The 14,438-nt window shown below is 41.8% G+C and overlaps 4 protein-coding genes across 8 annotated transcripts; 3 read left to right on the top strand and 1 right to left on the bottom strand.

Annotated features, from left to right (window-relative positions):
• Positions 1-700: 700 nt before the first annotated feature.
• On the bottom strand, positions 701-3,038 carry LOC124190097. Its single transcript, XM_046582662.1, has 5 exons — positions 2,638-3,038; positions 2,331-2,572; positions 2,055-2,261; positions 1,805-1,986; positions 701-1,738 (listed from the first exon to the last, which is right to left on the bottom strand). Exons 1-5 carry the CDS (start codon positions 2,889-2,891, stop codon positions 1,235-1,237), a joined length of 1,389 nt encoding a protein of 462 aa, XP_046438618.1. The 5' UTR covers positions 2,892-3,038; the 3' UTR covers positions 701-1,234.
• A 103-nt stretch (positions 3,039-3,141) lies between these two features.
• LOC124190096 (gamma-aminobutyric acid receptor alpha-like) lies at positions 3,142-7,830 on the top strand. Of its 4 annotated transcripts, XM_046582659.1 has the most exons (14): positions 3,142-3,323; positions 3,383-3,497; positions 3,599-3,861; positions 4,547-4,749; positions 4,818-4,885; positions 4,979-5,008; positions 5,086-5,276; positions 5,375-5,457; positions 5,526-5,660; positions 5,762-5,914; positions 6,057-6,217; positions 6,874-7,083; positions 7,156-7,341; positions 7,413-7,830. In XM_046582659.1, the coding sequence occupies exons 3-14, from the start codon at positions 3,797-3,799 to the stop codon at positions 7,593-7,595; spliced, it is 1,668 nt and encodes a 555-aa protein (XP_046438615.1). In that variant the 5' UTR covers positions 3,142-3,323; positions 3,383-3,497; positions 3,599-3,796; the 3' UTR covers positions 7,596-7,830. The 4 variants fall into 4 exon arrangements, with proteins under 4 accessions (XP_046438615.1, XP_046438616.1, XP_046438614.1 ...); XM_046582660.1 differs by having other exon boundaries at positions 3,142-3,489; XM_046582658.1 differs by having other exon boundaries at positions 3,142-3,497.
• A 319-nt stretch (positions 7,831-8,149) lies between these two features.
• On the top strand, positions 8,150-10,850 carry LOC124190098 (protein henna-like). Of its 2 annotated transcripts, none has more exons than XM_046582663.1 (8): positions 8,150-8,379; positions 8,794-8,919; positions 9,038-9,215; positions 9,294-9,459; positions 9,534-9,730; positions 9,816-10,078; positions 10,160-10,389; positions 10,465-10,850. In XM_046582663.1, the coding sequence occupies exons 1-8, from the start codon at positions 8,362-8,364 to the stop codon at positions 10,622-10,624; spliced, it is 1,338 nt and encodes a 445-aa protein (XP_046438619.1). In that variant the 5' UTR covers positions 8,150-8,361; the 3' UTR covers positions 10,625-10,850. The 2 variants fall into 2 exon arrangements, with proteins under 2 accessions (XP_046438619.1, XP_046438620.1); XM_046582664.1 differs by having other exon boundaries at positions 8,167-8,379; positions 9,297-9,459.
• Positions 10,851-10,963: 113 nt separating this feature from the next.
• On the top strand, positions 10,964-13,040 carry LOC124190099 (protein henna-like). The gene is made up of 6 exons (XM_046582665.1): positions 10,964-11,555; positions 11,636-11,810; positions 11,879-12,075; positions 12,161-12,423; positions 12,490-12,719; positions 12,793-13,040. Exons 1-6 carry the CDS (start codon positions 11,498-11,500, stop codon positions 12,884-12,886), a joined length of 1,017 nt encoding a protein of 338 aa, XP_046438621.1. The 5' UTR covers positions 10,964-11,497; the 3' UTR covers positions 12,887-13,040.
• The last annotated feature ends 1,398 nt before the right edge of the window (positions 13,041-14,438 follow it).

Genomic DNA, 14,438 nt, shown 5'->3' with positions numbered 1-14,438 from the left:
TTACCGTTGCCACGACGAAATAAATAATACCTGGGCTGACTTTTTTTGTTTTGTCCGTCTCTCGCCCCTTCTACTTCTTCTCTCTACGTTGTTGAGCAATTACAAACTGCACATCGTCCGGCTGTCGTGTCCCCCCTCAGCGTTTGCCAGGTCGGCGGGTGGTGTGTGGGAGAGCGGCGAAAACGGACGGACAGGCGGACTTGTCATTGAAATCAACAAAGTCAGGTTCATCTCATCGTCTACCTGGACGAGGCCACAAGCACAAAAGCCCCGACTGCTGATGCCTGGGTGAACTGCTCCTCCAGAATTTTACCTGTTCGAAACCCCTCAACGGCCTAGCACCCTGCCAGCCTCCTCTTTCGACGGGCGGTCGGAATTGTTTTTGATTTTTTTTTTTTTTTTTCGCAACGAGACAAGAGGAGCGCATCTTCTTCACCCCCTACTAACTTAACAGCAGCCCCCATGATGCTCAGCCGAACGTCACAGAAGCGGTAATTACGTCTGGTATGTTTGGTCGAAGACAAGAGGGCGAAGAAAGGAGATTGCCACGGCAGAAATGTAACCCACCAGCAGACCAGCAGTTCAGGGCAGACGCGAATTGTCTCGCTTGACTAGACGGCCAGAATCTAAAGAGCAAATAAATGAGAGTCTAAGGATCATCTATACGTTTTTATCTCTGTGTCCAACGGATGGAAGCGAGTGAGAGACACAGTCATGTGTATTCAGCGATTCCTCCGATGTCAACAAGAAGGTTAGGATGATGGGGGAAAGAGATTTTTCAGGGGGTTTTCGTGTGAGATCTGGAAAAAAGAAACTAAAAGAAATTAAAATCTATTACAGTTATTTATAGTTTTTCACGGTTTTTGACTGGATACAACACACGAAGATCCCGCATCAAGGAAGCATTACGAAAGGTGTATCACAAAATTCGTTAGTTTTTTTTTTTAAAGGCGGCGATAGTAACGTAACATTCACAGCGATATTCTGAGCAAGGTTTTTGTCATGAAAAAGTGAAAAAAAAACGCTCTCAACATTTTGAGAGATATTTGTCTAGAAAGAGAGAGGGAACAAAATATTACGTGCTTGTTGATTTTCCTAAAGAATAAATGACTTTTTAAAAAAACTTGAGGTATTGCGACTAAACGGGTCACGAATACTCGACGGTCCAAAAATCGGTTTGAAAATAAACGAAATAGTGGAAAAGATTTTTCGATAATCCCGGAGATTTTTTTGTTTACGCTTCGACGTCTTCGACGTTATCGTCTTCAGCAATGTGAATGTCGACGAGCAAATTTTGACGGTTGCCATCGGACACCGGTGTCGAAGTGCGTTGAAGCTCAGGTTGTGGTTGATTAGGTGATCCATTCAGGCTGTTGATTTCTTCTGAAATGATGGTTAATGAAGGATTTCTGACCATGGCTGATAACTGGCCCGACGAACTGACTCGTTGACGTGATCGCCAGTAATCACGTGGGTTGTTCCATCCTTGAGCAGCCGGACGAGGAGCTGGAGGTAGAATGTGTCCGTGCCCAGGAATGTAGAGCGTCGGCACCACACGACCGTGAAACAAATGGCGTGCAGAGAACTCTGAATTGTCAGAGTTGGTAGAGCCGCTGTTACTCCGACTGCGAGGAGAACTGCCTAGACCTAAAATATGTGCATTGTCATCAAAGACGTAACTACGAAGGACTCGATAGGGTGAGCCGACAGAATGGCCACCGCATGCACCAGATAAACTCTGTAAAACAAAACGAATCAATCTTAGTCATTTTACTTCACAAACTTCACATATGTAAACACATACCCCACTGTGGCTGGTTGCTAGGATTTCTGAATAGGATATTCCGGTAGGAAGTGGCTCGAGAACAGCTAGCAACGACCATATTGGCAAACAGAATTTGAAAATCATAAACATGAAGAAGACTGGCGAATAAATCAATTGAGTATCAGCAAATATTCCACTGCAGCCGACTATTTCATCTCCCACTATAAACGAATAAACACGGATAAATGATTACGGTTCTTCACAGCCACTATAAATTACAAAAACTTACTTATTTTGATTGTGACATCATAAACAAGCCCAGTGATTGCTGAAACTTCAAAAGCAAATATGACCGCCCAAAGATTTCTTTTCTGTGTTTTCTTGACACATTCCAAGGTGGACACCTCATTGATTTTGCGAGTAATGTAGATGCCAGCTATCAGAAAAAGCTGAACACCCAAAAAATCTGCAGCAGAGAGCATCACCCAATATGGCTCTACAATAGGAATAGTAAAAGTTAATATATCATGTTGTATCATCTTCGAATGATGGAAGGTAAATATACTGAGGCATTCGGTCCAGCTGGGTCCCACATCTAAGATTCCGATTGCTGCAACAGCCACCACATAAGTTGAGAAAATACCCATCAGAGGGAACCAGACATTTCTTGCAATTGTTTCTCTGTGAAGGATCCTAAAAGCTTGAATCCAATGAAAATGGCACAGTGTAACAAGTTGCAAAACTTTTAAGGCTGTTGCACCCAAATCCAGTTCAGGGTAGTGTCCGCTGAGCATCCAATTGACAACACTGCAATAGAAATGAAAGAAACTGTAAGATAAATGTAAGATTCGGTGTCTTGGCAACCACTTTACCAAATGATGCACTCAACGAGAGCCATGTAGAAAATGACATAATGATGAACTTGCTCATGGTGTACAGCATGAAAACGTCCTACTTTGAAAAAACACATGACAAATGTAACTATCATAAGTGCTGATAGAACACTTCGTCTTATGCAGGCCACTGTGTCGTAGCCAACAAAACAACCCTTAATCGACACATCCATTGAATCGTTATGCCAAGGGGGGACTTGGTTCCCGTTGTCGAAGATGTGGAAATGATCCATTTCGAAAATAGATTTTGTCCCTTTGGTCAGAAAAAAAAATGTATCACGTGTTTACATCACCACCATCTGATTATCGCTAGAAATATTTCGTGATCTGCTCTTTGGTTCTTCTTATTTCTTCCATGTAGTAAACAACTAGTTACGACATTGCTGTCAACGCCATCTGCGGTCAGAAAAGTTAAGTCGATGCAATTATTATTTTTCAACCGAGTTCCGATTCAAAACATCACGCAAATCTCTACAACACACAATATCGATTGAGAAAACAGAAAGAAATATCCGAGTTCCATTATTTGCTCCAAGAAAAATATAATAATAAGGACCAGAAAATTTGAAAAGATTTGACAACAAGAAAGTCAGTGGGACCATAGTGCGATTCCGCACTCTTATTGTGAAAGTTGAACCTAATCTTCAAATGGAACTACTTCGATGGTATACGCACATTTTATATAGACACAGAAAAGGGACGGAAAACTTTTTGATCTTCAAAGATATCAAGTTTCATTTTCCTCGCTATTGCATTGTAAGCGAACATAAGCGCTGGATCGATGACCACTCCAATTTCTTCCGCCGAGCAGATCCACTCAATTTGGGAAAGGTATGAAGGTATATGTCTGACGCAATCTGTGTTATGACTTCTTTCCAGTTGAGCTAACAAAATAAAATGTTGTACTACATAGCATATACAGTAATTTGATTTCTTTCAGGGATTCAAGCTTCGTATTTTGTACGCGTCAATTATTTAGAAGTGATGACCGCAGCAGCGCAGCGGGACGCCTGCGCTGACGCTGGTAACAACGGGCTATGTGACAGTTAAGTTCCAGCCTCGCAGCCCATCGTGTCTCATTTTTTATTCGAATCAGAAAGCAGATGACACGCGAATCTGTCGGCTTAAAAATCAAAATATGCAAGGTCTTATTTCAATAACATTGTTTGTTTCTTTACTGCTCAACGGCTTAACCCTTTCAAGGTAAAAAAACAACTTTTATTTCAAATTGTAATTCAAAAATATGGGCGCTTTGGGCGCTGTCTAGATTTTAGCTCTGTGATTCGTCATCGAATACTAAGAAGAGAACAACAACAAAAGGCCATATTTCATCCGCGCAAAAAAAACCAAACATCTAAGTCAATAAATCTAACCCGGCGTCGTTAAAACATTTGGAAATTGATATGTGTGTACGAAATCGCTGCGAGGGCAGATGAGCCGTACATGATTTCCCCGGAGGTAAGGTACCACCACACTTTCTGGTGCGCTACTTGCCGGAACTTGCGTTCAGCAGAAAATAGTGCCGCTGGATGCATTTCCCGCCGTCAGCGCAACCGATCGTGCTTTTTTCATGAACTTTGAACGACTCGTTTTTTTTCTTTTTCTTCTTCTTCCTTTCTCTCTTTCTCCATCTACTTCTTTGTCGCTCCCTCTGCTTTTGTCACGTCTAGTCTCCTACATTGAATAGCGTGCTCCGGACAAAAGAATTTCCTCTCGTTCGTCATTCATCGAGCTGTTGAAACCTTCAGCGGTATCGTATCGCTCGATCAATGGGTGGGAAACAGACGAGTGCAAAGTAGTCCATAACCTCCAGGAAATCCCATAGTTACCGCTCGTCGTCGCCATATACTCATCATTTTGACTTTGTTTCCTGTTCTCGATTCAAAAGGCAGGCACTAGTGATAAGTCCGAGCAGGATCAGGAATAATAAGGACAACCGGGAAATGCAGCGGTCGGGAGCGACTCCGATGCCTTCGCCGCAGCACAATCGCACCAATGACGCCATCAGAGCCTTGTCTAGAAATATAACTTCGCTATTAGAAAACCTTCTCAAAAATTACGACTCCAATCATCATCCGGGATACGATTCAGGTTTCATTTGAATTTTTTGAATTTTTCAACTTGAATTCCACCGGTTGTAATTTGCATTTTTGTGATAGGTTTACCAACAATAGTTAAAAGCAATATTCTGGTTCGGTCCATGGGTCCCTTCTCCGAACACCGAATGGTAAAGCTATTGAATGTTTATGCAAGCGCGCACAGTCTTATAACCTTTTTTGTTTCCGACGTCACTAATCATCTAATGGTATCGCGACTGCAGGATTACTCGATGGATTGTTATTTCAGACAGGTAAGTCGTTTCGTTTATCTCTTGCCAACTGGATTGACGATGGAATTTGAAAAAAAGAAAGTTGTTGTATCGTGCAGTCGTGGCAAGATCGGCGTTTGAGCTTCAACGGCCCAATCGAGACGCTGAGTTTGAGTATCAAAATGCTGGAAGGGATTTGGAAGCCGGATACTTTCATTTACAACGGCAAGAAATCTTACCTCCACACGATAACGACGCCCAACAAACTACTCCGCATCAACAAAGACGGCAGCATTCTCTACTCGGTCCGGTAAGGTCAATAAAAACCAACCAGAAATCAATTTCAATCTCATAGCAGATGAGTATATACGTCATCTCTCGGAATTGCGGAATGCTCTTCGGAGGCAGATTGACCATCAAAGCCAAATGTTCTATGGACTTGAGGGAGTTTCCGATGGACCATCAGTCGTGCCCACTCATCCTCGGCTCATGTAATTAATTCGTAACCAAAAATCAAATCTTGGTGCGAATTTTTTCTGACCACTTTCACCGTGTGCAGACAGTTACGATGAAGAGGATTTGCTGTACGTGTGGGACGAAGACCAGGGCGTCAAGTTTCTGGGCGACGTTGAGCTTTCGCAATTCGACTTGATTTCGAGTCCTTATCGCAACGCGAGTATCTCACGCAAACGAGGTACTATATACTACACAGCGCATCGATTTTCGTCGTGTCGAAAAAGAAGTGGGACAGTCGTTCTTTGTCTTTCACCATTGACTTATGCATACATTATTCAGGTCTATATTCGGTCCTGCAAGTGAGTTTCAATCTGCGCCGGAAGCAAGGGTACTTTCTGATCCAGGTCTACGTGCCGTGCATCTTAATCGTCGTCCTATCCTGGGTCTCCTTCTGGCTCAACCGTGAAGCCACGAGCGATAGGATAAATCTGGGTAAAATTTTTTGAAATGATCATATTTTGAAATCAAATAATAGGCAAAGTGGATCGATTCGAATGCCAAAAGTGGGACACCGTGTCTTATCGCTCTCTTGTTTTTCCAAACCCCGGAATCACTCGGGAAATGTTTAACAAAGGAATCACCACTGTCCTGACCTTAAGCACTTTAGCCATGGACACGCGGACGGATTTGCCCAAAGTGCACTACGCAACGGCGCTCGATTGGTTCATCCTCATCACATTTGGCTACTGTATGGCTAGCATCATTCAATTCGCTTCGGTTCATTATTTTACAAAGGTGATTTTTTTTTCGTCTCTTTCTCATTTTACCGCTGTGTCGACTGATAAGAGGCTCGATTCGTTTGAACTCAATCAATCGGTTCATTACATTTCTAACGGATATATTCTTGCTTGACTGGCAAATCGTCAAAGTTTATTGGCTGAGGGCTGAGAGAGTTTTTCACAGCGATGTGAACCGTTGGAAATGTGACGAAAAAAAGCTACTGCAAACTTCACTGTTCTCAAGCCAATCTTTCGATTTCCGATAGACTTCATTATACCCTTGACGGGAAAACTTCAAAGGCGCACGTTTCTCATCACTGGTCATTGAATGGCTCATTTTTCATCCGTCGTGGGGTCTAATTCCCCTCGACATGTGATGTCATATTGATCCGCCTCTTATTTGAATTTGCCTGTCAACAACGACCCAAACAAAAAAGAAAAGAAAGAAGTTTGGCCATTTTGTCATTAGGATGCACTTTTTGGCTCATGACGCACTTCACTGTGTGTAAAGGAAGAAGCACAAAAGAAGATGTTTAAACTTTTTTTTCCCCAAGCAGCCTTGAAGTCAATACTGCTAGGATAATTAGTTGTGTCTAGTCTATGGCAGAATTCAAAAACATTTTTTCGGTTCTTTTTTAAATTTTTACTTTTACCCTTTTTCGTTGTAAAAAGATTGGCAGCGGAGAAAATTACCAGACGCAGGAGATTTCGGTCTTGCATCGTAAACTAATGGAGATTAAGGGGAGTCCAAGTAACGAACCTGTCGACGGTCGGATAATAAGAACCGACTTTGCCGACTGGGAGAAGCTCGGGGCTGAACTACCTCAAATGTTTACCACTCCGCCCGTTCCGCCCTGCACTCCTTCTGGCATTGAAGAAGAAGTACGGAAAAATACGTGAAGAATTTGTACCCAATTGCTTTAACATTTTCTTTAAAACCCCAAAAATCTGCAGAATGTTACAGCCATCATGCACGAAGAAATGAAACTCAACATTGAAATCTCCGACGACGAGGATGAAGACGATGGAGTGGCGACTAACAGCGCCGTAAAAATCCGCACCAACAGACGCCATACCGACAGATCCTCCCGCTTGCAGCAACTTTACTACTGTCTTGTTGCTAACCAATCCTTCCGAGCTGTAGGACAATGTTTCTCTTTTTTTTCTTTTTTACTGCTATATAGCCTTAACTGGTGCAAATTACTATCTAGAAACGCAAGCGCCGGGCACTAGCCAAAGGGAACATCATCAATTCCGTCAGCAAAATCGACTCTGTCTCGCGCATTCTTTTCCCGGTGACTTTTTCCATCATCAACGTTATTTACTGGTGGGGCTTTATCGCGCAAAACAACGATTTCACTTGGAACAAAATGGACAATTCCAAATTCTATTAGGAAAATAAATACTATTTAGATAGATTGACCTCAAATTTAAAGGTTCTCCTGTCAAGTCCAGCAGAGCAACAGAGTGGTTGGCAACACGATCAACTGGCGCATTTTGTCGCGACGGTTGCGACATTCTACAAGGAATTTGAATAGATGTGTATCATACTTTGCATGCTGTTTTAGCTCTCCAACGTCTTCAATTCTCCCTATATGGTCGATCGTAATAAATGAATAGGACGCCCGAGTCCTCCGTCTCCATTTGTTATTATTCTCGTCAAGTCTACAAAACAGAAAAGAAAAAAAGAAATATAATTCTCGGAAAATAGTTTAAGCTATTATTCTTTTGTAAAAACAAAAAAAAAAGGCCAAGGAAAAAGAAGCGCCAACATTTTGTTGTTTCATTTTCCTTCTTATTAGAGTGGCGAAACATGCCGGAGGGGACAATTGCGCGTAGCGGGTAATAATAGCAGGTATATGCATTTGGGACCGGAGAGAGTGCGCAATTTTAAAAAGAAAAAGAAGAGAGCGACGTGGCAAACGGGCAACAGGTGATTAGGTCAGTTGCTCTAGGGTCATTTCGTCGGGGAGGAGGCGGCCTTAGCAGAAGAAGTTTTGCCCTTTTGGGCTTGGATATTTTTTTGTATTAGGAATTTCACCTTGGAGCTGTTTTGAAATATCATTTCTTACGTCGTTGGCGTCTGAAGAAATTTCCTTCATTCGTCGCCCGACTTTGTTGCTCGTCGGGCTACTACTACTCTCCAAGCCCAAACACATCATGGACGCCTCTCTCAAGGTAAGCAAATCGACGACGCCATAGCTCTCTTTGTTGACATGCCAAAAGTAAGATTCACCGCGTCGAGCGAAAGCTAGCTTTCTACAATCGTAAATGGCCAAGGAGGGCTTCGAACCCATTTGCAAAATTGGAGACGAAGGCTAATTGCATCACCAAAAAGAAAGCCTCTGAAATATTTTTTGGAAAAATTTTAATAAGATTTTTATTATTGGCGCTGCTAGCTACGAAATGAACCACTTTCCCCCCACAGATCTGACTTTTGTTGTGATTCTTTCGTGATTTTCCTTCAGTTGCAGTTCCAGCCTAGCTAAAGTTGGAATACTGCAGTCAATTGTGTCTCTTTTTTTTCTTTTTTCCCTCGACAAGGTTCTATTTTTAACGTTTTTTTTTATTATTTGATTAAATCGACAAAAGGACAACCAGGTTCAGAGGAAATTGAGCTACATCATGGATAATCCAACAGCATCGAATAGGGAGATATTGCTTTTTAGTATGCAAGAAGAAGTGGGAGCACTGGCGAGAGCTTTGAAAATATTCGAGGTACAGTATCCATATGTCAACCTAAACGGAAATCCCTTCTCCTTCTCCTCCTCCCCCCTCGTCTTTTTCCCGTCTTGTTGTCATAAATCTTTTCTTTTTTCTCCCGAGCCGTTTTCAGGACAACAAGGTGAATCTACTCCACATCGAGTCCCGCTCATCCAAGCGTTCAATTGGAGATTATGAATTCATCGTCGAGATTGATACCGTTTCGGGAGACGTGGCTGCAGCCATTGAAGGACTCAAGAAGCAATCCTCTTATTTCCAGATCATATCTCGCGATCACAAGGATGGAAACGGTTCGAATTAAACTTTAAAGAGACTTGTGACTTTTTTTCGAAACAAAAACATTTCAATTTTGACAAAAAATTTCTCAGAAGAGACTATTCCGTGGTTCCCCGGACGAATTCAAGACTTGGATCGATTTGCCAATCAGATTTTGTCGTACGGCTCTGAATTGGATTCCGACCATCCTGGATTTACTGACTCTGTCTACCGCGCTCGCCGCAAGGAATTTGCCGATATTGCCTTCCATTACAAATAGTAACAAAAAAGAAAAGAGAGTACCATTTCAAAGAGGGTTCAATCGGGTACATTTTTGCATTGTATTTCTACAGCGGCCAGCCGATCCCGCGGGTCGAATACACTCCCGAAGAAACTGCAACATGGGGGACCATCTACCGCCAGCTGACTCAACTCTATCCAACTCATGCGTGTCGTGAATTTAATCACAATTTCCCGCTGCTGATTGAAAACTGCGGCTACAAGGAGGACAATATCCCTCAATTGCAAGACATTTCCGATTTTCTCCACGGTAATAACCGCCCACTAAATCCCTTGTCTATTATTGCAAGGCTCATTAATAATATTACACGACGATTCGGCTATCTATACTATAGATTCCACTGGCTTCACTCTGCGTCCGGTGGCCGGATTACTGTCGTCGCGTGACTTTCTCGCCGGCCTAGCTTTTCGTGTGTTCCATTCGACACAATACATTCGCCACGGAAGCTGTCCGCTGTACACCCCGGAGCCGGATGTCTGTCACGAACTGTTGGGCCACGTCCCATTGTTTGCCGATCCTGAATTCGCTCAATTCTCCCAAGAAATTGGATTGGCCTCTCTCGGCGCCCCCGACGATTATATCGAACGTCTCGCCACGGTATGAATCTCTCAATCGCAAATTCAGCAGATTTTGATCTCTAAAAGTTCTGGTGATCATTTCGGTAATTGATTCTTTTAGTGCTACTGGTTCACCGTTGAATATGGCATGTGCCGTCAAGGCGGAGAACTGAAAGCTTACGGCGCTGGCCTGCTGTCATCTTTCGGCGAGCTCGAGTATTGTCTCACTGACAAACCGGAAATTCGCCCGTTCGAACCGGCGAAAACAGCTCTGCAAAAGTATCCCATTACGCAATATCAGCCCGTTTACTACGTCTCCGAAAGCTTCGAGGACGCCAAAGACAAAATGATGTGAGATCCCCTTAAACTTGAGCCGCTAATTCTCTCTATGAGCTCATTTTCTAAATTGTTCGGTTTGATTGACAGAGCCTACGCCAAGACAATCCCGCGGCCGTTCAGCGTGCGCTACAATCCCTACACTTTGAACGTGGAGATCTTGAATTCAAAGCCGCAACTGGAGAATTTGTTGAAAAACATCAACTGGGAGATAACAAGGATCACGGACGCTCTATGCAAAATGCGCTAGCGATGACGCATTAGCGAAAAAGCGCCCATTGTCTTTTTAGTTCATAATAGCATTGTGATAGTTAAAAAAACAAACAAATATTTGCCCTCTATCTATTTCTGGTTTGGTGGCATTTTAAACTAACTGCTATTATTCTTTACATTTATACGCGCAACAAGTTTTACCAGCAATAGAATTTTTTTCCAAAAGCAACGTCATAACTTCAAATAAAGAAAATTTCCCCCCCCCCCCCCCCCTGAAAACTTTTCCTCGTTGAATTTATGAACTCGCAAAAGTTTTGAGCGCGTCGTTCGCTCGCCGATTTTCCTTATTATTATTATACTTTGGGGAAATACAATATCTGGAGAGATGTCGTGACATTCAAAATAGTATAAGACCACTGGAAAGAAAAGTTCGGATGGGCAGAAATATACGGCTTCAATTTAGAGAAGGATAGAAGCACTCGGAAGCGCGAATCCTCATCCACGGAGCAGATGTGTGGCCCACAAGTTGATCAAATTGATAAAGGGACCGGTTGGGAGAAGAAGACGAGTATCTTTAGAAATTCAATTCAATTTACGAGATTCAAACCTTGATAGGAAAGCCGATGGAATACAAAAGGAGGGCACGACGACGAGTGTTCGACGTTTTTTTTTATCAGAGAATGTAGAGAGATGCTGCCAGTTTCCGGGGGAGGAAATTGTGTAGGAGACGTTTCTAAAGTAGAAGGGAAGATTTCATCACCTCGCGGCTCATTGAGACGGATTCGCTCTATTAAAACTTTTCTATTTCCAGTTGCTTGCGCACTATTCCGAATCCCACAACCGTGTCAGTTTTTTTGGGGGGTAAAATCGATACACCTGAGTCAATCCCAGAATATATACGACTCCAGTGATGGAAGCGATTCAAAGTGTCAGGGACGAAAAACAGATTCAAGGCGATCTCGAAAAAGGCAACCTTCATTATTTCTGCAGTTTGGTTTTTCGTCAAATAATAATAACAAAGTTTGTATTCATTTTTCGATATGTGTAGCCAATAATGTGGAAAGCCCAATTTGGTTTCCTACGAGAATTCAAGATCTTGATCGATTTCCAAGCAACGTTCTGTCGTACGGAATCCACTTGGAAGCTGACCATCCGGGATTTAACGACGCAGTTTACCGGGAGCGTCGCAAAAAAATCGTCAACGTCGCCATCAAATATAAACAGTAACACAATTCGGTGGGAAAAGAAATCAAAGTTGGTATACGTAACAAATTGGCTGGAAATCAAATAGCGGCGAACTGATACCGAAAGTGGAGTACACCGTCGAGGAAATCGCTACGTGGCGTGAAATATTTCGACACCTGACTCAACTCTATCCGACTCACGCTTGCCTCGAGTTCAACAATATTTTCCCCGTGATGGTTGCACAATGCGGATACAACGAAGAAAACATCCCTCAACTGCAAGACGTTTCCGATTTCCTTTGCCGTATTCAATTTCGCTCGGCTGATTTTGACGTAACGGCCCCAATTATTTTAATTGAAATCAAAATTTTGTTTCTCTCTTCCGAAAGGTCGAACAGGTTTCGTATTGCGTCCCGTGGCGGGGCTTTTATCGTTTCGGGATTTTCTGGCTGGATTAGCGTTCCGTGTGTTCCACGCGACGCAGTACGTCCGCCATGGCAGCATGCCAATGTACACCCCCGAGCCTGACGTCTGTCACGAACTTCTGGGTCACGCCCCGCTATTTGCCAACTCATCTTTTGCCGATTTCGCTCAGCAGATTGGACTTGCGTCATTAGGAGCTTCTGACGACTACATTGAACGACTAGGAACGGTATAAGTACAAAACGTGAAGAAAAATCAGTCATCGCTCTTATTAAATCTATGCTTGTCACTCAAGTGTTACTGGTTCACGCTGGAATTTGGTTTGTGCCGTCAAGAAGGCAAGCTGAGAGCTTTTGGTGGCGGTTTACTGTCATCGTTCGGGGAGCTTGAATATTGTTTGTCTGACCGAGCTGTAATCAAACCGTTCGATCCACCCAAGACAGCCCTGGCGGAGTACTCCATCACGCAATATCAATCTGTTTACTATGTTTCGGACAGCTTCGATGACGCAAAGCAAAAACTGCTGTACAAGATAGTTTATGACAAATTTAAAAGGTGAAATCAATTTAACAGTGGCCTGTTCCCTTATTCTTTATAGGGCCTATACTAAAACCATCCCACGGAAATTCGATTTGAACTACAATCCATGCAACCGCAACATTGACATCACAAATTCAAAGCTTCAGTCGTAGGAAATTCTCCTAAGAAGATCAAGAGAAGCTTCAAAAAGTCACGGAGGATTTTAGGAAATCAAAGAGAAGAATTATCAATTGAACATGTCTCTTGACTTTTTAAAATGTACCTATTAACCTTTTAAAATAGACGCAAAAAAGCTGTTGTTTACCAGTTGTTGCGTACCGATATTTATCTGTAGCAATACGAAGCCAATACAGACACTAATATCGATTTCCGAGAAGACCAAGAATCACCACAAAACTGAATCAAATGACTAGAGGTAAAGAAATATTTATAAAGCCTTGCATTACAAAAGAAAGAGGAGATGTTTTATCATGTTTCTGGTCGTCCTACAAAAAAAGAATCTATCGAGAGGTGACAGGAAACGAACCAAATTAAATTTGCCGTGAAATCAGTTTTCCACGAAGAGTCTTAAAAAAATGCCCAATTTTTCTTTATTTTCAGTTAATCATCTGGGTCGGAGATTGAAACATGAAATATTTTTTCATCTTTCTTATGTGAATAACTGAGTGGGTGTCGGATGTATCAAAGATTTGTGTAAACCCATGCATTCGCTATTTTGCTCCACCCGAACAAACGGCATCCCGAACAAACACATATCTTTGTTTATATGATATGTATATCATTATAGCAACCTCAAAGTAAATTCTAAACATATTTTTAAAAATTTTGTGAAAGAGATAGTTTTCGGTTTCGTCACTGCTTCAAAGACTTTGCAGATGACAAAATTAGGGGGAAACTACTTTTGTCATACATACCTACCTATTATCGTTTCGTTAACAATAAAGCCTTTTGGCAATTCTAAGAAAAATTTAATGACTAGAGCTATTGACAGAATCTAGAATAGCTTTCTATCAAACAAATCGGTACGAAAAACAGATCGTGAAAAAGACTTACCAGTAGTCGTCCTCGTTGTTTTACTTGTTGACAGATTCCTAAAGCTACCACACACAGTCCAACACGTATTGCTGAGCAAGTATCTCTGATAACAAAGCAGTTCTGAGTTTACAAATAGAGAAACTCCCTTGCTATATTTCAAGTTTTTAAAACGATAACACTCTTTTGAAATAACGTGCACACACTGTAAGAACTTTTTGTTTTGAGTAGACAATATCAAAACTGATTTCCAATCTGAGGTGGTCCTAACTTTCAATTACAATATTTAAAAATTTCGGCTCACATTTTTTAAATGATGCAATTTGGTGCTAATAATTAAAAAAAAAACTAACTTAAAATTTTTGATAAAATAAGTCTAGAATGATTGATGGTGCTTTAACACAATATGACATTTTCCATACACTACCTAGACACTCAACAGCTGAGAGCTGACACACAGGTTTTTAGGACTTATTTTCATCAGAACAATATTTATCTTATTAATGGCAATTTTTCTTATTATGATTCCGGACAATATCCAGACACTATGAGACAGTTATTACCATCAGGCACATACAATAAATGTAGCCTTAAGAACACTTTTTTGATCTGCAGTCCTATTACGGATTCAAGTTATCCTTTTTAATAAAGTTCTTGTTGGCTGCGTTTGGA

This window comes from Daphnia pulex, chromosome 3, assembly GCF_021134715.1.
Source record: "Daphnia pulex isolate KAP4 chromosome 3, ASM2113471v1".
Lineage (NCBI taxonomy): Eukaryota > Metazoa > Arthropoda > Branchiopoda > Diplostraca > Daphniidae > Daphnia > Daphnia pulex.
This window is presented reverse-complemented; position numbering and strand designations above follow the sequence as displayed.

What these genes read in the sequence shown, in the direction of transcription:
- LOC124190097 (XM_046582662.1), bottom strand. Translation starts at nt 2,891, where the DNA reads ATGGATCATTTCCACATCTTCGACAACGGGAACCAAGTCCCCCCTTGG. An exon ending in CTCGTTGAGTGCATCATTTG is followed by an intron (nt 2,573 to 2,637) that starts GTAAAGTGGTTG and finishes TTTCTATTGCAG; the next exon opens with TGTTGTCAATTGGATGCTCA. An exon ending in TGATGTCACAATCAAAATAA is followed by an intron (nt 1,987 to 2,054) that starts GTAAGTTTTTGT and finishes ATTCGTTTATAG; the next exon opens with TGGGAGATGAAATAGTCGGC.
- LOC124190096 (XM_046582659.1), top strand. Translation starts at nt 3,797, where the DNA reads ATGCAAGGTCTTATTTCAATAACATTGTTTGTTTCTTTACTGCTCAAC. An exon ending in GAGTATCTCACGCAAACGAG is followed by an intron (nt 5,661 to 5,761) that starts GTACTATATACT and finishes TACATTATTCAG; the next exon opens with GTCTATATTCGGTCCTGCAA. An exon ending in CTAACCAATCCTTCCGAGCT is followed by an intron (nt 7,342 to 7,412) that starts GTAGGACAATGT and finishes ATTACTATCTAG; the next exon opens with AAACGCAAGCGCCGGGCACT.
- LOC124190098 (XM_046582663.1), top strand. An exon ending in CGATCACAAGGATGGAAACG is followed by an intron (nt 9,216 to 9,293) that starts GTTCGAATTAAA and finishes AAAATTTCTCAG; the next exon opens with AAGAGACTATTCCGTGGTTC. An exon ending in ATATCGAACGTCTCGCCACG is followed by an intron (nt 10,079 to 10,159) that starts GTATGAATCTCT and finishes TGATTCTTTTAG; the next exon opens with TGCTACTGGTTCACCGTTGA.
- LOC124190099 (XM_046582665.1), top strand. Translation starts at nt 11,498, where the DNA reads ATGGAAGCGATTCAAAGTGTCAGGGACGAAAAACAGATTCAAGGCGAT. An exon ending in ACATTGAACGACTAGGAACG is followed by an intron (nt 12,424 to 12,489) that starts GTATAAGTACAA and finishes TTGTCACTCAAG; the next exon opens with TGTTACTGGTTCACGCTGGA. An exon ending in GACGCAAAGCAAAAACTGCT is followed by an intron (nt 12,720 to 12,792) that starts GTACAAGATAGT and finishes TATTCTTTATAG; the next exon opens with GGCCTATACTAAAACCATCC.